Below are 24,973 nucleotides of genomic sequence, written 5' to 3' on the forward strand. Positions count from 1 at the left end.
CTTCTCGGCAGTCCTGCGGTGCCAGGAAGCCAAGCTGGGGCTGGGGTCTGCTCCAACTCAAAAAGGCACCACAGGCTTTTTTAGTGCTGTGGGAAGAGGCTGGATGGAAACAGCAACCCAGCTCTCCTCGCAAAAGGGACATGCCAGGCACAAATGCTCTTGAGCCAGCACACAGCAGAGTCTAGTGGGAGGAGCCAAGGACCTGCATTCTACCTGATTTGGGGTGTTGCTGAGGGAATGTCAGAGCCCAAGGAGAGCTTGCAGAGGTCTCACCTCCAGCTGGCCCCCAATATCCATAGATTGTGAGCAGGACTGAGACCACAGCCTTGCCTCGATGCTTGGACAGCTGCCACAGGTCCTGCTGCACACCCATGGCTTCACCTTGCAATTCTTGCTCTCCTCATTTTTTCTCCCACACGCCCCATGTCCAGGGGCAATTCCAGCTTGCGTGGTGGGAGTCACACCCCTGCAGCAGGGCTGGGATTCCCAAGAGCTTTGCCAGAAGCACCGGCATGGCAGTGCTTTGGAGACTGGAAAAGCCAGCTTCCCAGTGCCAAGCTTGGGCAGGATAGACAGACGTGAACCTGTCCCAAAGCAGAGAGTTTCTCCCAGCCTCCACAGAGCTGTGGGCAGACTTGGATGGGAGTTTTGGCTGAGGATCTTATCCCACAGGATAACCACTGGCAGTGGGATGTGTTCTGGCTCTGCCTGGCTAGTATTCACCCAACTTGTACTTTTGGCCAGGCTATGCACTGCCTTAACATGCATAGGGAAAGGCAGGCACCTGGATCCCACAGGATCCCAAACCAACAGCAAGCAAGCCTCAGGAAGCCCCCAGGCCAAGGACAGAAGCAGTGACACTGAGGGAGTTGGGGCTGGAGAGCACAAGTGGCCAAGGAGGGAACAAGGTGGGCTGGAGCTGCAGCAACCCTGTCCAGTTTTGGGGACTGAAGGGACCCAAGATCTGTGGGACCCAGGTTTAAACCTCCACTGAACCTGTGAGCAGAATTCTGCTCTTGGCTGTCCATGGTCCAGGTCTTTCTGCTGGAGATGTGGCAGAGTTGCCTGCATGTAGCAGGTGTGCAGCATGCATGCAAGCCATGTGCCTCATCCTGCCCACTAGCCCTTGGGCAGCAGGTTTAAATCTCAGATGCTGGCACTGCTGTGTTTCCCTAGTCAGGGTTCGTCAGCTCCACTCACAATAGCAGCACATGGGTGTGCGATTATCTGAAAGGATGTTCTTGGGTTAAACTTAGGAATTTGAAAGGTTTTTCTGGGAATCTGGTGGCCAGGGGAAGCTCTCCTCTGCTGCAATGTTGAGCTCTGCTGAGTTTACCTCAGAGAGGGCTTCACTTATGCCAGAGATCAGCATAGTGCTAAAGCCCCCAAGAGCTGCTGAGGGCACAGGACCACTGCATGGTAGTGGCACAAGAGCAGAGAACTGTGCTGGAAACTCACAAAGGAGCAGAGTGATACAGCGAGCATCCAGTATACAAATATGGATCACGTGTTTCACACATGAAAAGTGGGTGGCTTTTCCAAGTCTAGTTTATCAAGGAACAAAGCAAGCTGTGGGTGTGAGGAGTCTCATGCATTCCTTTCCCGATACATGGAAATTGACTTCAAGCCAACTGACAGCCTGAGCGAGCCTTTTCTGAGCTCTCCCTGCCCAGCAGCCTGGCTGCATGGCAGGGGTCTCCCCAAGAACTGCAATGCCCTCAAGGCTGGTCCTTGATACACATGGAGTGCTCTTACCCTCAGCAGATGTTGGATAAGTGGCCGGTATCTCACACAACCCCATAGTACAGTGACTGTGACGTGTGCCTTGGTAGCTATGACCCTGTCCTGGTCACTGTAGATGATGGGGCAGTCCCTGTGAGCCTCACCCTGAACTTGGTCACTCATGCCTGTAGGACACCACATGAACAGTGCTCCTGTGCTACCTCAGACAGTGAAAGTAAGGTTAGACTAGGTAAAAGAAAAATATCTTCGCCGTGAGGATGGGCAGGCCCTGGCATAGGTGCCCAGAGCAGCTGCGGCTGCCCCTGGCTCCCTGGCAGTGTCCAAGGCCAGGCTGAACACTGGGGCTGGGAGCAGCCTGGAACAGTGGAAGGTGTCTCCGCCCATGGCAGGGGGTGGAACGGCTTGAGCTTAAGGTCCCTCCCCACCCAAACCGTCCTGTGATTATCCAAACGATCCGAACCCTCTGTTCCCGACACTGGGTCAGGGAAGGTGCACGGCCAGCACATCCCGTCCCCCAAACCAGAGTTCCCCAGCCCGGTGGGAAAGGACAGCCCCGAGGTCTGGGACGCACAGCCTCGGCTGCGGACGGAGGCAGTGGAGGCCGCTCCACCCGCCGCGAACGACAGCAAGGCCGCGGCCGCTCCCCCTGCGCCGCCACCCCGCGGCCCGGCCACCATGCCAGCCCCGCCGCCATGCCAGCCCCGCCGCGGCCGCAGAACAGATTTAAACGGCGCCCGCTCCCACCAATCACTGCCCGCCCGGCCCGGCGCTCGCCCCGCCCCCGCCGCGTGCTCGCCTTTCCATTGGTCACTGGCGTTGAATTTTAAACCCTGCCGCCCTGTCCCTTAGCAACTGCATCCCTCTGCGCCCGCTGATTGGCCGCCGCCTGGCACCGCCTCGCTCTCTGATTGGGCGAGGCTCGGCCAGTGCTGGCCGGCCGCTACCGAACTGCTACTTTCAAAAGCGCCGGGGCCGCAGGTGCGGGCACAGCCGAGTGGGCATGGGTGAGTGAGTGGGGAGCGGGACACCCCGGGGCATGGGTGAGTGGGGAGCGGACACCCCGGGGCATGGGTGAGTGGGGAGCGGACACCCCGGGGCATGGGTGAGTGGGGAGGGGACACGGGTGAGTGGGGAGAGCCGGGCGTGGGTGAGTGGGGACACCCCGGGCATGGGTGAGTGGGGAGGAGACACTCTGGGACATGGGTAATTGGGGAGGGGACACCCGGGGCATGGGTGAGTGGGGAGGGGACACATCGGGCATGACTGAGTGAGGGGGATTCCCCCCGGTTATGGGTGAGTGGGGCTTCCGAGGGCTGCGGGGGAGTGGGCAGCGCTGGGACTTGTAGTTGGTGGCAGGCGTTGGGACCCTGGAGGGTGCAAGGGAGTAAGGGCTTCCAAGATACCCAGCTCCCCTGGGAACTCCGGGGAATGCAGGAGAGAGGGGAATTTTGGGACTCCCGACTCCCCCAGGGGACCCTGAGGGTTGTGGGAGAGTGGGGATCTCCGAAGAAGTGCAAGCCCTTGCATCCTTCTCTGGGATGCAGGAATGTGGGAATTGCCTGTCCCCCCTACCACCTCACCCAGCAGAGTGCTTTTGGTGGTGGTCTTTGGGGTCTGTGTCCCTTCCTCCCTGGGAGCACCCAGCCAGATTTGTCCCTCACCTGGTCTTGGGGCACCACCCACATGCCATGCTCAGGAAAGGCGTCAGTCCTGCTGTGCTAACCCACAGGAGGGACAAACGTCCCGCTGTGCTGCCCCAAGCTGGGAGGCTGTCCCTGGAGGCAGGTGGGCAGCAGCCTCCATCACATCATGCTTTGCCCCCAGCTTGCTCACAGAGACCCAGGGAGAGGGTGCCCTTGCCACGCAATGCCAAGATGCTGACCACCAAGCAGCCCCGATCAGGCAAGGTAGGCCCTGCTGCAGAGAATTTCGACCCTGAGAAGGTGAGCACCGAGCCAAGCGAGGGCTGTCGGGGGGCTCCTGTGGGGCAGCTGACCACTAGCTTCTAACAGCCTCTATTGCAGGAGGAGAGCTGTCATGCGAAGAGGTCTTCGTCCTCACCCCAGGGCGGGCCCAAGAAGAGATCAGCATTCGGAGACATCACCAATGTGAGTGCTTCTGTGAGGGTGGGGGCTCTGGTGTGCCCTGTGAGCTCCCCATGGTGGGGGGGGGGGGGGGGCATACCCCATGCCCATTAGGGAGAAGAGAGGTCTCCCTGCAGGGCATATCTTGCTTTCCACTGTGCAGCCCCTTTACGCCCCTGTCCTGACCCAAACAGGCTCGCAAGAACCAGGTGGTGGCAGGGAAGAAGGAGGCTGTGAAGGTTGCCCCACCCAAGGTGCAGAAGGCACATAATGCCTTAGGGGTGGCCAAGAACAACGAAATCAACCTAAAAAAGTGAGTAGCTGGGGGCAGGGGTTTGCTGCAAACTTGTCCCATGAGGACAAGTAGTAGGGGCTTCCCTTGGGTGATGGAGGCTGAGCCAGATGCAGGAGGGAACTAGTATATCTACTATAAATGGCATCAGGTTGTGGCAGGGGAGAGTTAGGATGGGTATGAGGGGAAAAAAATCTTCCCCTGGCACAGGCTGCCCAGGACAGTTATAGAGTCACCTTCCATGGAAGGATTTAAAAGTCATGTGGATGTGGCCCTTGGGGACATGGTTTAGTGGTGGGCATGGCAGTGCTGGGGGAACTGTTGTCCTCAATATCTTTAAAGGTCTTTTCCAACCTAAATTGTTCTAGGAATCTGTGGGGATATTTTAGGGGTGGTTTTGCCCCTTCCTGAAGCAGCAAGAGTGTCTGGAAGACCCTTTTCAGCCAAGAAATTTGGTCTTATTCCAGTAATGATTTTATGCTCTTGTCCTTCCCAGGTCAATGAAGAAAACTCCCCCAACAGCTCCTGTAGAGCCCAAAGTGGATCCTGTGCCAGAGAAACCAGTGTCTGTACAGGAACTAAAGCCTCCTGAGCAGAAGGTAAGGACCCTGGGCTCGAGCATTGCCCCAGGTCCATCAGAGCACCGGTCTGTGGCTGCCACTGGTGGTACTCGGGCACCAGGCAGTGCTCTGGGCCTTGGAGAGACTTCAGCCAGGGTGATGGAAAGCTGGGGAGGGGGGCAAAGTGCACCACCATCTTCCTTCAAGAATCCTCCCCTGGGAAAGAGTGGCGCAGGGACTGCAGGGTGATGAGGGCAGGTAGGAAAAGGGAGGTGCAGAGGAGCCTTGCCCCGAGAAGGTGACTGGCACTCACAGCCTCCCCCTTACTGCTGCCTCTTCCATGCCAGCAGGTGCCAGCAGTGGAGGACATTGATAAGGAGCAGCTGGGTGACCCCTACGCCAATGCAGAGTATGCCAAGGAGATCTTTGAATACATGCGGGAGAGAGAGGTGGGTGATGCCTGTCCAGGCATGTGGAGTGACTGCAGGCAGGGCCACTGACTGCCCAGAGGCTCTGACCACCTGGCAGGGGACTGCACAGGGTGAGAAGGGGCTTCTTTGAGGATGGGGATGTTTGTCCTGTCCCTGACAGCCAGTTCTTTGGCAGGAAAAATTCCTGCTTCCTGACTACATGGAGAAGCAAACGGACATCAGTGGGGACATGCGTGCTATCCTTGTGGACTGGATGGTGGAGGTGCAGGTGAGAGGGTACAGCTTTCTGCAGAGCAGCCCCCATGCTGCCTTTGGCATGTGTGACCTCAGTGTGCTGGCAGAGGCTCCTGCAAGCATTCCCAGTGCAGAGCTGATCCTCCCCCTGTGTGGGCTAGGGATGAGCGTACATCCTGCCCTCTGAGCCTGGCCCATAGGCACCCCTGGCCTCTGTGAGAGCTGGAAAGAGCTGGCCAGGCCTAACTTCTGTCTGACACTCTGTTCTCATCCCCACTCTCATTCTTGCAGGAGAACTTTGAGCTGAACCATGAGACACTGTACCTGGCTGTGAAGCTAGTGGACCACTATCTGGTGGAGGTGGTGAGCATGAGGGAGAAGTTGCAGCTCATCGGCTCCACTGCCATCCTCATTGCCTCCAAATTTGAGGTGACTCTTTGTGTGCTCTCCTGGGGTGCAGGGGCAGAGGGGCTGTGCCTCTATGGTCCCTTGGGGGGTTATAGAGAAGGCCAAGTTACTGCCCTGAGAGCTGCCAGGGTGGCATGTCTGTCATCTTCCTTCTTCCTGTCCCAAGGGCTGCAAACACAGTCATGATGGGCTGAAACCTGTGTCCTGCTGTCACTGAAGAGCCAGCTTCTCTCTGCTCTGCACAGACCAGCAGGATACCTTACTTTACTTAATGCAGGCATGGGGCTCAAGCCAAGGGCTGGATGAGCATGGACATCACAAAAGTCCTACAGGGTGTTAAGAGTCCTTGCTGAGTCCAGCAGCACGTGAACACTTACAGGGCCTGCAGGATGGCCAGGATCTCCTGAGTGAGGCCAGGACGAGCCCCCACTGGGGTGCTGAGCGGTTGTGCCCCTACAGGAGCGGTGCCCTCCATGTGTGGATGACTTTCTCTATATCTGTGATGATGCCTACAAGCGGGAGGAGCTTATTGCTATGGAGATGAGCATCCTCAGCACCCTCAAGTTCGACATCAACATCCCCATCCCCTACCGCTTCCTGCGGCGCTTTGCCAAGGTGAGCGCTTTCGGAGGGTGGGCTGGGTGCCCCCAGGCACCCCTTCTGTTGGCTCCAGTGACTTGCATTGCTGGGGCTTCAGGCTTCCAGTTGGCAGCAAGGAAACTTCGTCCAGGTCCCCTCAAAAGGGTTCAGGGGTGTGAGGATGGTGGTCTGGGTTGGCTGAGTGTGTGGGATCTCTGTCCTGTGCCCCAGAGGCAGCATTCTAGATCCTAGAAAGTTTGGGAAGGGTAGCAGCATTGCTCAAAAGGCTGAGCCTTTCCCTGCCCACCGGATGTAGTGTGCCCGTGCCACCATGGAGACACTGACGCTGGCCCGCTTCCTCTGCGAGATGACCCTGCAGGAGTACGACTATGCCCGTGAGAGCCCCTCGAAGCTGGCTGCCAGCTGCCTGCTGCTGGCCCTTACCATGAAGAACCTCGGGGGCTGGGTGAGTACTGTCCCTGCCAAGGCACCATGGGAGGCACTGCAGGGGGACCCAGTGGACTAGTGAGTGGGGTGATGTGATCAGATTTGGATGCTGGGCAGGGAAGATGATGGCTGTCCTATCACTGAGGAGACACGGCTTAGCCCTGCTGTCCTCTTGCAGACTCCTACACTGGAGTACTACAGTGGGTACAGTGCCCAGGACCTGCACCCCCTGGTGAAGAGGCTGAATTTCCTGCTCACATACCAGCCCCGTGGCAAGCTGAATGCTGTGCGCAGCAAGTACTCACACAGGTGAGAGTCGTGGGGCTCTGTCTCAGGGAGTGACACCACCAGCATGCACCCTGGGGCTCTGTAGGGATCTGGGAGCACTGGTGGATGGGTGTCAGGGCTGTGGTTGAGATCTAAGCCAACGTGTTCCTTCCAGGGTCTTCTTTGAGGTTGCCAAAGTCACCCCCATGGACATGCTCAAGCTCGAGGAGACACTCACTAGCTCCTAGCCCTACTCTGTGAATAAGCTTGTAAATAATGGGGTACCCTCAAGCAGGGTGGTACCATGTACATAAGTAATAGTAATTTTAACTGAGGAAGAGGGGGGGAGGGGGAAAAAAAAGTCATGTGTAACTGTTAATAAAATGTGTTTGTTGTACATGCTGGCACTGGAGACCGAGCTCCAGCACTCTACTTCCCTGTGTCGTGATGAGACAGAGGGTGAGAGCAGGGTGACTGGTGGGGGAGCAGGGAGCTCAGGGGTGAAGGCTGGAAAGGTATTCTCAATTCCCTCCTCCCCACCTTCCCCTTAGTAATGACACTGTGCAAGCAGCAGCAATGAGCATCTTCTCTCCAAATATTTACACAGCATAAATACTCACATGGGGAAGGGGAAACTTTGCTTTGGCTCCAGCTTGAGCACACAGAGGGTGGCCCCAGCTCCTACAGTGACCCTGATGGGGTCAGACCACACACCTATCAGGGTAGACCTCTGCTTCAGTGTCTCCAGCCCCATAGGCTGGGGGAGAAGCAGTGGCTCCAGGGTCACTTGGGACAGAGTTAAAGCGAGGCAAGCAGGGGGGGCTCCATACATATGGGGCAGAGGCAGGGACCTGTTCCCCTACCCAACCCCTGTTCCCTGGGGCAGCACCCACCCAGCACCTGGGCTGGGCTGCTGCTCTGCTGTCAGCCTAGGGCAGGTTGCTGAGTTCCTTAATGGCCTGAAGGATCCTCTTCATATGGCCCACTTTGGTGATCCCCAGGTCCTGCAGAAAAGAGAAAGTGGAGGTGATGCATTTGCAGGGGTCCAGCTCTTGGCCCTTGCTGGTAGACAAGCCACAGGGTGGAGGATGAGGCACAGCCCAGCTCCCCACACTCTCCCTTGCTAGAGCAGAGCGCTTGCTTGAAGCCCGTTGTCCTCTTGAAAGCACATCCCCATGCCTGAATGGAGGTGAGGGTTGGGTGCTGCTGATGCTGCTTTACACAGGTGTATGGAGCCCTGCAAGCTGGAGGACCAAGGCCACCTTCCTCCCCTGATTCCCCGCCCCTGCGCACAAGCTTAACTCTGTGGACCCAGATCTAGGGCCAACCTGCCACCAGGAGGGATAGGGAGAGGAGGGGTGGAGGACACCATGCTCCCCAGGGCAGGGTGTCCCTCAGGAGGCACAAGGGGGCTGTACCTTAAGGTCTCTCCTCTCCAGCAGAATCAACTCTGAGCCCTGGATGTCATGCCGGACAAAAATGTCCCTGTATTCCCCTAAACCAAGCGCTTCCAGCCAAGCTGCCACCTCCTCGGAGCTCCACTTGTCTGCTAGCAGGGAGGAAAAGCACAGTGGTGGACTGCTGGGTCCCGTGGAGGCAGTGGGATGCAGCAGGGCAGACAGCAGTGATGGCAGCCTGTGCTCAGCAGACAGTATACCCCCTCCCACCCTTGACTCCAGCAGGGCCAGAGGCCATAGACTGCTCAGGCTGCAGAGGTCTCTCCTCTCCTTGGCTTACTTACGGAGCACCTGAGCTGCTCCACCTCAACTAGACCCCCAGCTGTGGACAAGGGACTTACCCAAAGATCTGAGCTGTACCAGAGCCCCCTTCTCCCCCTAGCCAAGGTGTTATGGGGTTGGGGTGCTCTGCATGTCTGATATCAGAAAAAGCTGTCAGGGGCTCTTGGTGACAAGGGTGCCACCCCCAGCCAGCCCTGCTCCCCCTTCCTGAGGATTCTTCCCCAGCATCCCCAGGACAGGAGATTGAGGGATAGGTCAGCATAGGGGGGTCCTTTCTAGCAGGGACTGCACCACCTGTCTCTCCCTGGCACACTGCTCACTTTACCTGGGAGCGCACTGTTGGCCTTCTGCTTCTGCAGCTTGTCCTTCTCCTTCCTGGGCTTGGGGATGTTGAGGCGAAGCTTAAAGCTGCCCTTGCTGGCACCTTCCTGTGAGAAGCCAGGCTTGGTGAGATGCTACAGCTCCCTGAGGCTGGGCTGTGCCAGACCCCAGGCCCTGTGCACCCACCTCCTCAGCAGGGTGGGCAATAGGGCCCAGCCAGTGGATGTCCAGCAGCCGCTGCAACTCCTGGCCCAGCACAGTCAGGGGCCCCTGAAGTGCCTCCTCCTCCTGCGGCGAGTCCAGCTGTGGGGGACAGGGACCATGCCCAACCTGCTGCCACCCCCAGAGGTAGCAGCCTTGAGGGGCTTTGGCTGCTCTCCAGCCCCTCACTCACCGCCTTCCCTTCCAGGAATGCCCTGGTCTCAGCCCACAGCTCCTTGATGCTCAGCACCATCTCCACAGCCATATTCCTGCTGAGAAACTGGGGCACAGAGGGGTACCCCCTTGAGCGGCAGGGCCCCACGGGGCCTGAGTAAAGGCTGCCTTACACTCCCAGTCCCTGCTCACCTCTGAGGTGCCAGCAGCTTTGTGGGAAAGGGCTTCACTCAGTGCCAGGGAGCTGGCATTGACTGCATGCGCCAGCTCCTGCTCCATGGCTTTGTGAGCCTTGGCTGCCTCATGGATCCTGTGGGTGACAGGGGCTGGAGCTGCCAGGACTCCCCTGGGCTGGGCAGGCACCTCTGCATGGCCTCCCTGTGCCCACTGTATTCCCTTTCCCACAGTCTGACCTGGCAATGAGGGTCTCGGCGACCTGTGAGACCTGCTGCAAGAGGCTGCTCTCCTCCTCGGTCAGGTACTCCATAGACTGCTGGGAGCTGAGCCGTGGCCGTGTGGCTGCTCGGTAGCTCTCCCCCTTCTGCTTGTCCTCCCAAGACTTGAGGGTGCTTTCAAATGCCTGCGGGGGACAGACATGGCCCCTCTGAGACGGTCATCCCTCCCCACGTCCCAGCATTGTCTTGCTGAGCACCTCAGTCTCTCACCCGGTCCCTTGTCAGCATCTGGGCTCTGTTCTTGTGCTGGATTTTGATGATGCCAGGTGGCTGGATCCAGGCCTCTCCATCCACCTGCACAGGGACGCCCTCGTCGCCCCGGATGGTGATCTTCACCATGCGGCACTGTGGGGCAGACAGCCCAGGGTGGCATCAATAGCTGTTGAGCTGAGCAGAGCTGCACTGCCTCAGGCTTCCTTGCTGCCCCAAAAGCTTTCAGGCATTAGTCGTGGTCCTGCAGGGTACCTTGCCACTACCTGTGCAATGCGATGGTGCTGCAGGTTGATGACCCGTGACATGGCCATCTGGATGCTGCCAAAGACTGCCACCACCTCCAGCTTCTTGTCATCGAAGGATGGAGCCCCAAAGTTCTGTAGAGGACCACTACACATGAAGACTTCCATTTTCCCCCATGTGTGCCCAAAGCAGGGACACCCCTGCCCTGGGGTATCTTAGGACTGGGGAAAGGACATCCCACCACCCAACTCGTCTCACGGTACTAGCACTCACATTGTCCTCCTTGGTGCCTCCCCAGAAGTTGATGCCCCCAGCATAGCTGGGGATGTTGAGGACAGCAATGCCCTGCAGGCTGGGCAGTGAGATAGGCACCCCGTCACACTGCAAGAGAGGGCTAAGCCTAGGGGGCTGCTGTAACGCTGCCCCTCCCACCCTTTCCCTGTTCTCCCAGCCCTATACCTCCAGCTGTACCCGCTGCTCCAGGTTCTTGTAGGTGCGCTGCAGGAGCTCCTTTGTGCCTAGCACCCCATACCACATCATGTTCTTGGTGCGGCTGCTGTGGGGCAAAGTGGAACAGATGAGGGGCTGTGGGCTCCCCACTGCCTGTCACAGGCTTCACACCCTTCCTGGGGCACCGTGCTGAACAGTCCCAGACTGCTGGCCCCACCTTAGTTTCCTCAGTTCCTGCTACCTCCCAGGAAAGCCAAAGGTGCAGCATGTTGCACCCAGATTTCAACCCTTCCATGCCAGCGTGGCAATGTCCCTCTCTCCAGGTGCAGAGCAAGTAAATCCTACCATGTCCTTGTGTCTTCACCCTTTCTGGGGTGTTTGCAACCTGCCACCAAGGGGTGCTCATCCCAGCAATGGGTGCAGGTACAAAATCTGCTGCAGGAAGGACCCCAACACAGTAGCACTGAGTCACCCCTATGGCTCCCAGCAGTTTGATGGCACTGGGAAGCCAGGGGTACCTGTTTTTCCTGGGGGAAATCTGGGGGTTCCAGCCAACCTGCACTTCTTGGGGTGCTCATCGCGTTTGTTGTTGAACTCCAGGGAGATCTTTGCATCCAGGCCTATGCCAAAGTAGTTATTCATGACGCATTTCTCTGAGAAGTGTCTGAAATCAGCAAAGAGGGAAAACAGGTTAAGCAGCAGCTGCACATCAGTGACTCTGGGTTGGCACCAGAGGATGCAGCGTAACACCCACTGGAGCAGAGCTGCTGCCACTGGGAAGCCTGACCAAAACTAGCAGGGATGGCCGCATTTCCCTCAGTCACCGTGGCAGGACACCCATGGCACATCCAGGACCTGCCTGCAGGCAGGAACACCAAGCCCCAAGCATCAGCCTGAGATCCCACACCATCCACAGGCAGGCTCCCCCAGCATGGGCACTGCTTGGTCAGGGAGGGCCTGCTGGCAGGGATGCCACACTGGTGGGCAGAGGCTGCTGCAGCAGCCTCCTCAAAGGGGCAGCATGGTACCAGCTCTGCTCCTGGGCAGCAAGAGTGGGCCAGGGTCCCCAGGGCAGGCAGAACACCTGACTCACAGGGTGCTGGGGTCTTCAGGGAACTGCAAGCTGCCAAAGGTATCTGGCCGGTCCAGGATGATGGAGGAAGATGCAGAGGTCACCGTCACCCGCCGGGAGCCTGGCCAGGGTGACAGGGAGGTAGCTGTCGCATGGGTTCTCACCCTGAGCCCATCCCACAGCTCACCCCCATGCCCCCACAAAATGCCATGTGCCCTGCTGGCATCTTACTGAGCTTTTCCTCCTCCTTGTTGAACTCCTCCGAGATGTCCTTGCTGGGGCCCATACTGCCCTGGTAGGCTTGGGTCTGCTTGTTCTGCTCATCCACAGCTGGATACAAAGAGGGGCATGACAGGGAGTCTGTGCAGCCCTGTAGCCCCTCCTCGAGTCAGCCCTGTGGGCTCGGGCCAGGAAGGGCCCAGGGGGGGCCACTGCTGCCAACCCCAAGGATCCCAGAGGAGAACAAAGGCACGGGTCCAGCACCAACCCACTGTAGCTTCACAGCCCCTGCCAGGCTGCTGCAGCATCAGGGAAGCTGCCAGTTCCCACCACTCCCTCACCTTTCTCTGTCTGCTCAATGATTTGCCGCAGGGCTTTCTTCAGGCTGTTTGCCCGCAGCATGAGTTGCTCCTTGGATTTGAAGATGCGAGGCATAGGACTGGGGTTGAAGCTGCCAGCTTTCTCCTGGTCCTTGACATCAGCATGGGTGGCCTGTGCCATTTCTTCAGGGACCATGATGGCCTGAGCTTCCTCATTCAGCTCCCGCACCAGCGAGTCCAGCTTTTCATTCAGCATGGCACACTGTGGGACACCTACCCCACTGAGCACCTGGCACAAGCTGCTGCCCTCCACCACTGCTGGGTGCTTCCCTGGGCACTAGAAGTGCCTGGATACCCCCAAGCACCTGCACACCCCGTGCCTGGGCACCCCAAGCATGGCACACCCCAATACATGTTCAACAAGGGCAGAGGCCTGCGGAGCAACCCCTCCCCTGCTCGGGAGCAGTGCCACAGCTTGACCCAACCCTCCAGCTCCCCTGCAACACACCTTCCGTGCCATCAGCTCAGCCTCTTGCTTGTTCTCCGTCGCCCTCTTGTAAGCCCGTCCAACTTCGGTCACAAAGTCATTGACAGTGCCACAGAGGAACCTGCCAAAGGAAGTGGCTGGAGGTCAAGAGGGGCACGGGGTGGCCAGCGAGGCACAGATGCCAGCCAGGGCACCTGCTGGGATAACACCCGCTGCTCCAGAGGGCCAGCGCCAGGATTATCTGTCAGGCACCAGCACAGCCGGCAGCTGCTTCTCAGCCTGGCCGAGGGGGGTGCAGTGGTCCTGAGGACAGGCCCCAGCCCAGCAAAAGGGGCTCCTGGCACCCCCATCAACAGCCCCCTCCTTACTTTGCAGAGGAGATCACCACTGAGTGCTTGTCTGACTCCAGGATCTTGGCCAGGTGGAAGGCAACGGAGTCCGCGTAATGCGAGATCTGGACCTGGGGGACACAGGTGGAGACAGCTGGACACCTGCCACCTTGCTATGTGACCTGCTCAGGGATGGAGCTTAGCCCAGCCAGCCTTGAACTGGGGATTATCAGCCCTTATTCAGCTCACTCCCCAGCACTGAGGGTAGCCATGCCCATGCTGCTGGGCAGAGGGGAGGTCAGTCGCATCAGGAGGGAAACTGAGGCAAGGGGCTGAACAGGAGCACACAGAAGAGTCCAAAGCAGCTGGCCAGTGGCAGGCTAGCTCTACCTCAACTTCTGCTCCCAACTGCACATGCCAAGCTGAGACCTGCCAGGCTCATTTCATTGCATGCAGCCAACTCCAGCCCCCTCAGAGCCCCAATCCCCAGGGACCCCCAGAATAACCTCTTGCTGTGCCATCCCTCCCTGTGTGTCTCTGAATTGGGTTGAACAGGAACCTGCCCTCCAGCCTGCCCTCCCCATCTCAAGCCCCCAAATGCCAACATCCAGGTTCCCACCTGGACGTTGGAGTCCCCATTTTCCTCCTCCTTCAGGGCTGAGGGGGACTGCTTGGGGGCCTCATAGGTAAGCACACTCCACCTGCAAAACAGAAACCATGGCTGCTTGCCATCTCCTGGCCCCCTAGCACAGGGACAGGCAAGGAACTGGGACAGGCTGCCCAAGAAATGCCAAGGTAGAGGGGACAGAGAGGCATGTATTCCATGCTCTGCTCACCGGTCCAGCATCTTGGTGGTGGCCCTTTCCAGCTTCTCCAGGATCTGCAGCAGCTGAGTGTCATCGTCACACAGGCTGCCCCAACCCAGGACCCGTGCAAGGTCATTACCAGTCCCCAGTGGCAGGACACCCAGCTGACACTGCAGGAAAGAGACAGAGTGGGGGGGCTCAGAGCAGCCCCCAGGGGCACCTGTGACACCCCCAACTCTGCTGTGCCCCATTTCTGGGGCACACAGAGTGTGCCAGTGCTGGGGATGGTGCCAGCCTGCACTAGTAGTGCCAGGCACTCCCAACTCACCTGCTTGTGGAGGCCAAGGGCATCGATCTCAGAGAGCACCCAACCCACACTGCCATCCCCACCACACACCAGGATTCTGAAGGTGGAGAACTTCTGGAAGAGACGCAGCCTGGGTGGGGGGCAAGGAGAGAGGGACTAGGTGCTGTGCCAGGTGCCTACTGGGATCCCACCAAGGCATTTCCACGGTGCTCAGGCTGGTGCTTACCCCAGGTGTGGGCCCCCATTCATGAGGTCAAAGACTTGGGCTGGGTTGAGGAACTGCTTGAACTTGCGCAGAAACTTGACACCCTGGTTGTCCCCACTCTTGGAGTTGACAAAGGCCAGGAGAGGGCTGGAGCAGCTCGAGGGGCAGGTGGCTTTCCAGAAACCTGCAGTAAGCCCAAACACATGAGCCCCGGCTCTCACTCCTCACACGCACTTCAGGAGAGCAGAGTAAGGACACTCCATCTGTGCCGAGCCCAACCTGTGGGGTGCTGGGGCAGGAGGGACAGTGATGGGGATGTCCAGGGGATGCTGAGGGGCAGAGGGAAGAGGAAGCACTGTGCTTTTAAAGAAATGAGATGGGGAAAGAAATGTGCCCAAGGCAGAGCAGGATGACAGCTGGCTCAGAGCCTGCACCTGCCTCAGGCACATCTTGGCCATCCCAGTTCCCTGGCTGGTGTCTGCAGGCTCCTTCCCTTGGTCTTCCCTTGGCAGACCAAGCAATGCTGCAGCAGGGACCATATCAGCCATCATGCCACTGGCACCAGCCCCACAGTCATTGCCCTTAGAGCCCCGTGGGCTGCAACCAGGAGCCCTAGCACCACCACCACAGCAGGAGCATGGGGGCAACATCCCTACATCCCCCCCCTCCTTGCCTGGCCACTGCTCCATCTCCACTCCCAGCCCAGCTGAGCAGAGCAGATTGGTAACACAAAGCACTGAGAGCTGCTGAGTCAGAGCGTGGGCTGCAGCGGAAAAGCTCGCTGCCAGCAGTACCCATATGCTGCAGCAGGACAGCATGGCAGGACAAGGCGGGACTGAGGCCTTGCTAAGCTGTTCCCAGTTGGGTGGGCAACAGTCACAGCCACGGATGGCTGGGCTGCTGGAGAGCAACAGGGCAGAGATGCTGCCAGGGATCAGCCACCAGCAGCCGAGGCTCTGGAGCTGAGAAACAGCCGCGTGATGGTTACCCTGACAGCATCCCAATGAGTAACGAGGCAAATGAGCCACCGGCTGAGCTGAGTGATGAAAAGCGTTAAAGAATGAAGAAAGAAATATCCGGAGGAGAAGAACAGATTTTGCTCAGCGGAGCCCAGCTGGGCCCCTCAGGAGAAGGAGACAGCTGGGGGGCTCCCCCCACACTCCACATGGCTTCTTCCTGCAGTGTCCCGTGCCAGGGCAAAGCTGTGCTCTGCACTACCAAAAAACCAGCTGAGCTTCAGACACTGAGAAATAACCCAAGCAAGAGCTTTATCCTGCCTTGAGAGATGCTGAACCATTGAGGTGCAACAGAGGACAGCCCACCTCAGGGGTGTAGGGCTGGCACTGCTGATCCCAGCACAGAGGGACCATGTCCTGACCCACTGCAAGTGGTGGCCTGGCAGGAGCAGCTAAAGCCACATGCAGGCAAGAAAGGCCACCCCAAAGCCCATGGAATACCACCAAGCCCTGAAACAGGGTGCAAGGCAACAAGCAGCCTTCAACTAAGGGAGGGGCGTTGACTCTGGAGCCTACTGAAGGTGGTGTTCCTGCTGCCCCACAAAACAGGCACAGTGCCACAAGTCAGAACCTCCAGAGGACCTCAGAGAGCTCAGAGCCCTATCCCAAACAGCCTGTCCGCCCCACCAGACCAGCCCTGTGCCCTCCACAACTCACCATCAGAATCGATGCTGTTCAAGGCAGTTGGTGGGATGATGGACACTTTGTACTGGCCCAGGGGGCACCTCTTGCAAAGGAGCTCCTTGCAGGCACTGTGAACCTGGGAACACAGGAACACCTGTATGAGCAAAGCTGGGGGACGCAGCACCAAAGTCTCCAGCATGAGCTTTCGCAGAGATGCACACAGGAGGGGCAGTGCTGTCTGTGCTGGGAGAGGGGTGGGGACAGGGATGGTACTTCCTTACAATGGCCTTGCACCAGAGACACCGCCAGTCCTGCAGCCTCCGGACACTGCCACAGGTTCGGTCGCAGACAGCACAGCGTGCACTGACGGGCAAGTTCCCCTCCAGCCACTGATGGGGCATGGCCACCTGCAGAGAAGGGCAGCTACCAATAGCATCCTGCATGCTTGAGGGAAAGATCATAAGCCACCTCTTTCCCCAAGCACCATGGAGGTGGTGCCATGCAGCAGGGCAAGGCCGGTCTGGGACCCCTCCCATGTCCTCTCATCCCTGCCCACCTGGCTGCTTGAAGCCATCGGCATGTGAGGCAGGTCAGACATAGACCCAGAAAATGTCTGGAGGTGGTCCCACTTGGACAGCTAAAAGGGATCCTGATACAGGGCTCCAGAGGAGGTGTCCCCAAGCTATGCCCCTGCAGAGCCAAGCCCAGAGGCCACACAGTGCAGGGGACAGCTACAGTTTCTTCCTGCTTCCTGATTTGGGCACAGCATGGCTAGTTCTGCTGGAGGATCTGTCCTGCCAGGATCCCTGACAGGGACTCCCCTGCTTACCCCATCCTCATCCTCGATGATTTCAATGCCGATGGAGGCCAGAGTCGTCCACTTGCAGTTGTTTGTGGCTCTGACAGCACAGCGCTTGTGTGCCTTGAACTTGCAGACTGCGTGGGGGGGAGCAGTGAGGAGCAGGGAAGGTCCCCACAGCATGCACATCCCTGATCCCAAACCTCTCTGCATCTGGGCAGTGGGCATCACCCTGCACCACTCCTGCTCTGGCCCAGCCTTGAGAGGCTGCCCCGCCCTGATCCCAACCCCTGCCTACCTCCCAGCAGGACCCCAGCACTGACCTTCACAGGAGAGGCCATGGGAGGTGACCCCTGGAAGAGCTTCGCGGCACACATTGCAGAAGGTGGGGCGGGCATGGGAGCAGGCGTACCAGTTGTGCATGCCCGAGAAGTGCTCCATGTTGAACTGTGTGGCCTGGAGGCACAGCCCTGCCCCATCAGTGCCGGGCACCCTCAGCTGGCACTCACTCCCTCCTGGCCCCTCAAGTCCCCCCAGCCCAACTCCTGTCCTCTTTGTGGGGCGATGCCAAGGACAACAGCTCTTGTCTGGCAATCAAAGGCACACAGAGGGAAACACACTCCACATAGAAATACAGATCCATACAGCACCCTGCCCACATCACCTCATGGATCTCCCACTTCTGAACGGATTTCAGGGCAGTGATCCAGTCCTCCATCTCCTTCCGGTTCTCCGCACATAAGATGAGCTTCCTGAATGGCGTGATGACCTGCAACAGCCACCATCCCCACGTTCTCCTGCAAGGCCACTGCCAGGCCAGCCAGAACCCAGCACAGACCCCAGCAATCTCTGGCACAGCAGTGCCACCTCGAGCAGCAGGAGGCCATGCTATGGAGAGCCCCATGGCTTTGGGGGGATGAGGGAGGTCTCTAGTGCCTCCCCACAAGGTGCCAAGGTCTCTACAGGGTGCAGTTGGTAGCCCCACACCTCCCTCACCGTGAAACTGTTGTTGATGTTCTTGGTGCTGGTCTCAGCCACACTGGCATCAGACAGGTCCACCTCATCAAAGATCAGGGACTGCGAGGGAGGAACCAGAGCCCCAGTCCACCAGGCAGGGATCTCTGTCCCCTCCTGGGCTGGCAGGCTCAGGTTCCCCCCAACTGGGCATGTTGGAAGCACCCCCCAGCCTACCTTGGCATCCTTAGCATAATAAAGTGTCCTGCCTCGCAGCTTGAAGTATCGTCTCTTCCACCTCTGGAAGGAGCTCGTCTGCTTCAGCAACAGCCCCTCCTTTACGCTCTTCTGCAGAGACCACAATGTTCTGAGCTCCCGTAGCCCCTCAGGATCACCAAAGCCACCACTTTCCCCTGTGACACCAGTCCCTGGGTCCCCAGGAGCACAGATTGGACATTCTGGGGCTCACTCTCTGCTGTATGTAGCAGGGGAAATGATGTTCCCTGCCTACCATTGCCTGGGCACTGGGCACTCCCTGTGAGCTGGAAGGATGCTGCTGGGCATGGCAGGGCTGGAAGATGCAGGTCTCCAGCAGTGCAGAGGTTCCACTGTTGATGCTTCCTCTCCATCCCCAGGGTAGTGCCTGGAGATTCTCAATCCTCACCCTGCTGCAGCTCCCTAGAAGCCAAGGGCAGAACTGGAGCCAGGAGAGCTTCCTTTAAGAGGACACTAGTGCCCCAGAGATACCTGGACTGCATCTTTGAAGTGGCATTACCTGGGTACTGCGGCCCCAGCTGGTTTGGAGAGCAGACAGCCAGAGTGCAGCCAGCTCTGCCTTGCCCCCACAGCCCCCGGAGAGAACAACCCGGGGCTGAGGGCAGCCCACAGCAGGCAGAGCATCCCTTGCAGCACAGTGCATCACTGCAACCTGGCTGCCCGTCCTCTGCCCTTCCCGAAACCCAGCACCTGCCAATATTTACCCTTCTCGCAGTGGTATTTACAAGACTCAATTAATTAGTGTTTGCAACATGGCTATGAGCCTGAAAGAGGTGGCAGAGATGCTCTGGCACTGCCTCATCTTTGATTGTATCTTCTTTAAACACCACCGGCAGCTCTGTTCAGCTGCTTCTCTGCAATTAGCTGCCACAGTGGTTGTATCCAATCCAGGCACATGATGACAAGCCACATTTAACGGCAAATTAGCACTGGGCACGAGGGCACAGCGGGAGAAGCATGGCCCTGGGGCTCTGCACTCCAGTGCCAACCCATGTGCTGCAAGAGGTGGCACCCAGGCACCCGTCAGCCTGCAAACACACCAGGGCCAGGTCTCAACCTTAATCTACTGCCCCACGGGTGTGAACCAGATGGCAAAAGCACCAGGAATAGCAGAAGCCTTTAAAGAGCAGCTAAAACCCTGCCTGGGGTGCTCCCTGAGCCTCAACTCCCCAAATGCACAACCCTCCTGAACCTCCCTGGGACACCCACCACACTGTTCCCTGCTCTCTTCCAGCTTGGAGTTTGAAGAGGGATGTTTTAAGCCTTTATCACTCCCCAAGACTGGTGCAGAGTTTGGCTCTGGTCAATCACCATGATGCCTGGGAATATCGGTGCAGGTTCAAACAGCCCCGTTGTCCCCAGTGCCAGCACCCCGGGACACACTCCATCCCTTTCCTGGCCTCTCAGCTGCGAGAGTGCAGAGGGATCCTCCCAGTGGGGTCCAGCTGTGACCCCCAGATCCACACACAGACCATGCACCCTAGCAGCCCTTGCCCCACACCAGAAGGGGACAAGCCGGGGTCCTGCCATAGCCCGGTGGGATCCAGCCCCAAACACCACATCCACCACACCTGGCTGCACTCATCAGGCACAGGTGCCGTGTTTGCTGCAGTCATTGCTGGTGCTGCAAAGGACAGGCAGTGTGTGACAGCGAGGAGTGGTGTGAGGAGCTGTGACAGTGAAGGGCGGGGCAGGGGGGGGGCAGCAGGAGAAAAGGATGACAAGGAGAAGGAAGAAGAGGAGGGTCCATGATGGCGCCTCAGGGCTATCACAGCAGGGGCTGGAGCCAGCTGGGCATGGGCACTCTGCCTGGCTCCAGGGCTACGTGGGTGGCAGGATACAGCAAGGACTGGCTGCAAGGGAGGGTGGCACCCACTCCTGCAGCTCCTGACAGCAGCAAAAAGTCATCACCGAGTCCCAAGATGTCAGAGTCCTGGCCCTCCCAGGGACAGGATGCAGCTGCCCTGAAAGGCAGACTCCCCCACCTCCACCACAACACCCATGAGAGCTTTACAACACTTGCAATACCATGGCTGGGGGGGACTGTGCCTCAGTTTCCCACCAGTGCAGACTAATCCCTAGCCATCCTAACATGGGGTGGCAAAATTGGTGTAGAGAAGCTCAGGGGCACCTCTCCCTATGCCCACCCTTGTGGGCTACTTTGGGCAATCAAAGCCCAAGCCCTCTGTGTTGCCATGTGCAGCATTTTGCTGCACAACTCCTCAGCTGCCCATCCAGGCCGCATCATCCCTGGTGTGTGATGCCATGTGGTACAGTTTCCATTGGTGCCAGCATGGGGCCACATAAACCCTCCCTGGGGAAAATAAGGCAAGTCCCCTTTCCAAAATAAGCCCTGGAGTCCAGCTGTTCTATGCTGCCTGGGCAGGCACACAAGTCTGGGCTGCCAGAGGGCTATTTTGGGATCTCACTGTAGTAAGTCACCCACCCACCCACCTCATTTTTTTGATCATGGGTTTCAGCCAGGAGCACTGCTCCAGCTGCTGGGGCAGGGAGCAGCTCCCAAGAGGCTCCATGGTTTTGGACCCCTGCTTTTGGAATGAACAACAGGACGACACCTGAGAGGCACCTGATGGCCAAGGCCAGCAGCAGGCCCAGCCACGTGGTGGGAAGCCACACTGCAGCAGCATTGCTGGGGGAGCCCAGGGCTTCCTCTTTGCAAACAGGAAAGGGGTGATGATGGCAAGGGCAGACAGACCATGCCAGGATGACATCACCCCTGCTGTGCTGGCTCCCCAGAGCCCTGTCCAGAGCACCAGGGTCACCACAATTACATAGTAAGTGGCTATTAGGTACCCTAGAGCTCAAAAGAGCTGGAGCTGAGCACCTGCAGCACAGGGACTGCTTCTTCTTCCTGGACAGTTTGGGGACACTGGCAGCTCCTGGCCACTGGGCTGGGAGCTCTGCACCAGTCACTGCACAGCTGTAAAGCACAGTGTGCCACCCACACCCCAAAACAAACCCAAGCCCCTCCACTCACCCCAACCACAGCTTTTCTGTCTGGAAAGCCCCAGGTAGCACTGCAGGGAGCCTCAGCAACGCCAGAGCTGGTCTCACCTCAGCAACCAAGGCGGCACACCCTGCCCAGCAATCAGCCAGAGGCCAGCTCCCCTGTAGGGCTCTGTCCCAGCACTCCACTGCCCCATCCCGAGGTCCCTCCCTGCTCTCTCCAGCCCTGAGGACTCAGCACCAGCACTGGGGGGATCCCAGAGGCACAGGGCAGGAAGGCAAAGGCAAGAATGAAACCATACAGCATCTGCAGATGTACTACCACCTCCAGATCAGATGCAGCTGAAGTGGCAGTGGCAGCAGAGCCTCAGAGGGGACACAGGTAAAAATGGCCCTGGGAGGCTGGCCAGCCACGTGCGTGCCAGGACTGGGCTGGTTTCCAGAGGCCATCATGCCACAGCCTGGTTGTGTGCTCGGCACAAGCAGGGGGCTTGAACTGCAGCCCAGGGAAGCTCAGCACCCTCCAGCAGGGATTCTTCCAGGTCAGGCTACATCCCAAAATGCCAGCCATTCAGCCCTAAAGCACAGCCCCAGGATGCTGCTTTGTTCTGTCACCCCACTCTCCCAGCTCTGCCACCACCACTCCTCGGAAAAGCCCATTATGCATCAAGGTCTGACCACAGCTGGGGCAGGAGGGTTTTCCTGCTGGGATCAGCTTGGACAGCAAAGGAGCACCTGGAGAAGAGCCAGGGAGGTTGTTACTCAGGAATGCCGTAACATATGGCTAGTGAGCACCACACTATCTGCCCACACAGCTGGCCACCCTACACCTCTCCTGAAGGGATATACTTGTCCCTGTAACCACGCGATGCCTCACCCGGTAGGAGGAGAAGGAAAAGAGGATAACTTGTCAACACACCAACCTGCATTGCACCAGCATCATTCCAGGCAGCCACCCTCCTGCTCCAAGTGCAGGAGCCCACTGGGTACAAGCCGGAGTCCAGTTGCATAAAAGCTCATCCCCCAGCTGAGCCAACAGGCACCAGGACAGCAGAGAAAAGCTGGCAGACCTCAAACAGCCCAGCTGCAGGGCTTCCACGAGCTGCTGGGCACCCCAGGGGCTGCAGTCAGTTGGAAACCTTATCAGGCTTTGTGACACAGCAGAGCTCTTCCGGGACTGGGCAGTCAGGGGGCTCAGTGCCTGACAAGGTGCTATGGCCCCACAGGCTCAGCTGCTCCCAGAGGATGGAGCTTTCTGCCATTGCAGGACCAACCACAATATCCCTTCCCCGCGCTGGGTGGATGCTTAAAAGGAAATTCCAGCACCAGTCCTGACAAGCCACCACATCATGCCCACAAGGCCACTGAAAGATGACCAACAATTAACAGGAGGAGAGGAATAAGGAAAGGAGCCCCCAGAAGAAAGGCAACCCCCCTACAGCACATTATCCAGCAGCTGCTTTTTAGAAATGAGGCCATGCTTCCCTATCTACAGCCACATCGGTCCCCAAGCATCCTGCTAGCAAGCATCCCACATCAGCCTGACCTGTGCTAGTTCACTTCTGCACCTTGTGCCCCAATGCTGATGGGCACAGCCCTCCCACTCTGCCCAGCAGGGGTGAGCAAGATCTGATGGACAAGAGTGACATTCACATAACAGAAAAAGTGAGCATGGAGAGGGCAGAGTGCTTGAGGAACCTCACAAACATCCGGCTGGTGACAGTGGGGCTATCTTCACACCCCAGGCACCAGCTTGGTGAGCCCTGATTAATGAGAGCAAGCCCAGCCTCCCTGGTCTCAGACAGTGTTTTCTTGTGTTGAGGTGCAACTCCTATTTTTTCATCTCTGTCCACTGGCGGGCACCACTGAGAAGAGCCTGGTTCCCCCTTTGCTGCACCCTCCATTTCAAAAACTGGAGACCCCTTGGTTACAGTCTCTCCTCCAGGCTGAACAGTCCCAGCTCTCCCAGGCTCTCTCTGCATGAGAGATGCTCCAGTGTCACACCAGCATCAAGTCTAGAAGATGCACTGCCCAGGAGCCACCCTCCTGCTGCAGAAGAAAGGTTTCCAGGCCTGGCCCCAGCCAGCTCTACCTTCTTTCTTCATCTTTTGGCCAGGATTTAGCGCTCAGTGGGCAGCCTTCCCCACAGCCTGGTTCTACAGCACTGCCTCACCAGGTTCCCTACAGCTGCCCAACACCCCAGTATGCACAGGTACAGCTTGCCCCATTCCTGGGCACCCTGAGCCTGCAGAATACTCAACACCTGCAGCAAGGACAAGGGTATCAATAAACCCACTGACCTCCCCGAGCCCCATGGGAGGATTCTGGTGGGTCCCTCAGCCCCACCAAACAGCTGTGATGTATCTCAAGATCAGGAATTTGGGAACACAATTCCCCTTTCCAAACAGCAGACAAGCCATGGTTGCCCCTGCCCACCATGGCCATGCACATTGTGCCCATGCCATGGGCAACCCTGGATCCCTGGCATGCACCCTGCTGTCTCCCCCTTGATGCCTCTGCCTCCCAGCTCTGGTGCAATCACCCCAGCACCTGTTGCTTGCTGAACCAAACAGCACTGCTGGATCACTCTCTGCCTCTACTCTGTGAGGCAGCTGCTGGGAGGGCCTGTGCTGAGGCAGTGCCGGGGAATGAACGCCCCAGCCACATGGGCAGGGTGTGACCCACCACCCCATCAACTCAAATGCGTTGGTGCTCCCCAGAACCAGTGGCCCCTCTCTCCCCTTTGCCCAGCCCTAAGGGGACCAGTGTTGGGAAGCAGCATCACACACTCCCACTCTGCACTTGCACACCTAAAACCTGGTACAGGCAACTGGCAGCTCCCAGATGCATTGAGGAGGATGGGGGTGGATGGGGGTGGGAATGTCAGCAAGACTCCATCCATCCTAGAGCCTTTCAGGCCAGCAGGGACACCTGCATCTGGCAGTTGTTTTTGTCACTGAGCACAATGACCTCGCCGCCTCCACGGCAATGCTGGCACAAAGCACTCCACAGGGTGTCGGCAGTTCCAGCCTGGAGGTGTGGAGTGGGGGGGATGTGATTGATGTGGAGGCTTGAGGAAGGGATGTGGGGGCACGGGCATTCAGAGTGCAGAAGCACTGGGATTGGGGAGCAGCAATCAGAGGGATTCAACAGATCCCAAAATGATCCTCACCTATTCCTGTCCCAGGGGCTGGACAACAGCCTGGAGTGGGAGAAGCTGCCTGCTTCCATCACCAGAGACCAAGGTCTCCCCAGTCAGTGTGGATGGGGTGAGGGTCCTGACCTTTCTCAGCCCCCCAACATGGCAGGCTCCTACAGACCCTCTCAAGCACCCCACCCACTACATATGACCCAAAATAGGACAGTGGCCCCTGACCCCCTCACCACCTGTTGTCTCAGGAGCTGCCACCCTGGCACTGAAATCTCCCTTATAAACAGTGTTCTTTAGGTACCTGCCCCTGCGATGCAGGCAATGATTCCCTCCCCCAACCCCAGCCCCACCTGGGTGCCAAGGATGTCAAGACAGGGGTGTCACTCAGGAAGGTGCCTGCCATGGCACACACCCTGTGGCTGTGTTTGCAATGACAGGCAGTACATGTGCCATGTCTGGGCTGTGAGCCTGACCTGGGCGGCAGCAGCAATGTCATCCAAAAATCCTCATCTGCATAGGGAAGGAAGGAGTCCATCCAACCAGAGGCCAGGCTGGCAAGTGCGGTCCTGCCCATCTGGACTAGGGCAAAGGCATCCTCGG

The 24,973-nt window shown here is 58.3% G+C and overlaps 2 protein-coding genes across 9 annotated transcripts in view; one reads left to right on the forward strand and one right to left on the reverse strand.

Moving 5' to 3' along the window:
• CCNB3 (cyclin B3) lies at positions 1-9,972 on the forward strand. Of its 4 annotated transcripts, none has more exons than XM_053955408.1 (13): positions 3-1,962; positions 2,593-2,747; positions 3,568-3,686; positions 3,768-3,851; positions 4,022-4,140; positions 4,616-4,718; positions 5,027-5,128; positions 5,286-5,378; positions 5,636-5,773; positions 6,212-6,367; positions 6,648-6,797; positions 6,957-7,087; positions 9,888-9,972. In XM_053955408.1, exons 1-13 carry the CDS (start codon positions 1,904-1,906, stop codon positions 9,901-9,903), a joined length of 1,425 nt encoding a protein of 474 aa, XP_053811383.1. In that variant the 5' UTR covers positions 3-1,903; the 3' UTR covers positions 9,904-9,972. The 4 variants fall into 4 exon arrangements, with proteins under 4 accessions (XP_053811384.1, XP_053811383.1, XP_053811382.1 ...); XM_053955407.1 differs by lacking the exon at positions 9,888-9,972 and adding an exon at positions 7,221-7,442 and having other exon boundaries at positions 4-1,962; positions 5,030-5,128; XM_053955406.1 differs by lacking the exon at positions 9,888-9,972 and adding an exon at positions 7,221-7,442 and having other exon boundaries at positions 5-1,962.
• DGKK (diacylglycerol kinase kappa) overlaps positions 7,623-24,973 on the reverse strand; it is a 20,865-nt gene continuing 3,514 nt past the window's right edge. For 3 of the 5 annotated variants that reach the window (XM_053955395.1, XM_053955392.1, XM_053955393.1), the window contains exons 3-30: positions 18,217-18,327; positions 18,022-18,102; positions 17,690-17,794; positions 17,349-17,481; positions 17,056-17,162; positions 16,508-16,633; positions 16,260-16,362; positions 14,608-14,770; positions 14,403-14,511; positions 14,105-14,244; positions 13,888-13,969; positions 13,308-13,399; positions 12,961-13,060; positions 12,474-12,714; positions 12,145-12,243; positions 11,935-12,034; positions 11,398-11,505; positions 10,851-10,947; positions 10,665-10,772; positions 10,412-10,525; positions 10,146-10,280; positions 9,894-10,060; positions 9,673-9,790; positions 9,500-9,586; positions 9,292-9,408; positions 9,110-9,212; positions 8,464-8,594; positions 7,623-8,049 (exon numbers count right to left, since the gene is read on the reverse strand). In XM_053955395.1, coding sequence (XP_053811370.1) covers positions 7,975-8,049; positions 8,464-8,594; positions 9,110-9,212; positions 9,292-9,408; positions 9,500-9,586; positions 9,673-9,790; positions 9,894-10,060; positions 10,146-10,280; positions 10,412-10,525; positions 10,665-10,772; positions 10,851-10,947; positions 11,398-11,505; positions 11,935-12,034; positions 12,145-12,243; positions 12,474-12,714; positions 12,961-13,060; positions 13,308-13,399; positions 13,888-13,969; positions 14,105-14,244; positions 14,403-14,511; positions 14,608-14,770; positions 16,260-16,362; positions 16,508-16,633; positions 17,056-17,162; positions 17,349-17,481; positions 17,690-17,794; positions 18,022-18,102; positions 18,217-18,327 — 3,252 coding nt within the window. In that variant the 3' untranslated portion in view covers positions 7,623-7,974. Of the gene's footprint in view, positions 8,050-8,463; positions 8,595-9,109; positions 9,213-9,291; positions 9,409-9,499; positions 9,587-9,672; positions 9,791-9,893; positions 10,061-10,145; positions 10,281-10,411; positions 10,526-10,664; positions 10,773-10,850; positions 10,948-11,397; positions 11,506-11,934; positions 12,035-12,144; positions 12,244-12,473; positions 12,715-12,960; positions 13,061-13,307; positions 13,400-13,887; positions 13,970-14,104; positions 14,245-14,402; positions 14,512-14,607; positions 14,771-16,259; positions 16,363-16,507; positions 16,634-17,055; positions 17,163-17,348; positions 17,482-17,689; positions 17,795-18,021; positions 18,103-18,216; positions 18,328-18,490; positions 18,658-24,973 lie in introns of all 5 variants that reach the window. The other 2 variants (XM_053955396.1, XM_053955394.1) reach the window with 2 other exon arrangements.

This window comes from Vidua chalybeata, chromosome 14, assembly GCF_026979565.1.
Source record: "Vidua chalybeata isolate OUT-0048 chromosome 14, bVidCha1 merged haplotype, whole genome shotgun sequence".
NCBI lineage: Eukaryota > Metazoa > Chordata > Aves > Passeriformes > Viduidae > Vidua > Vidua chalybeata.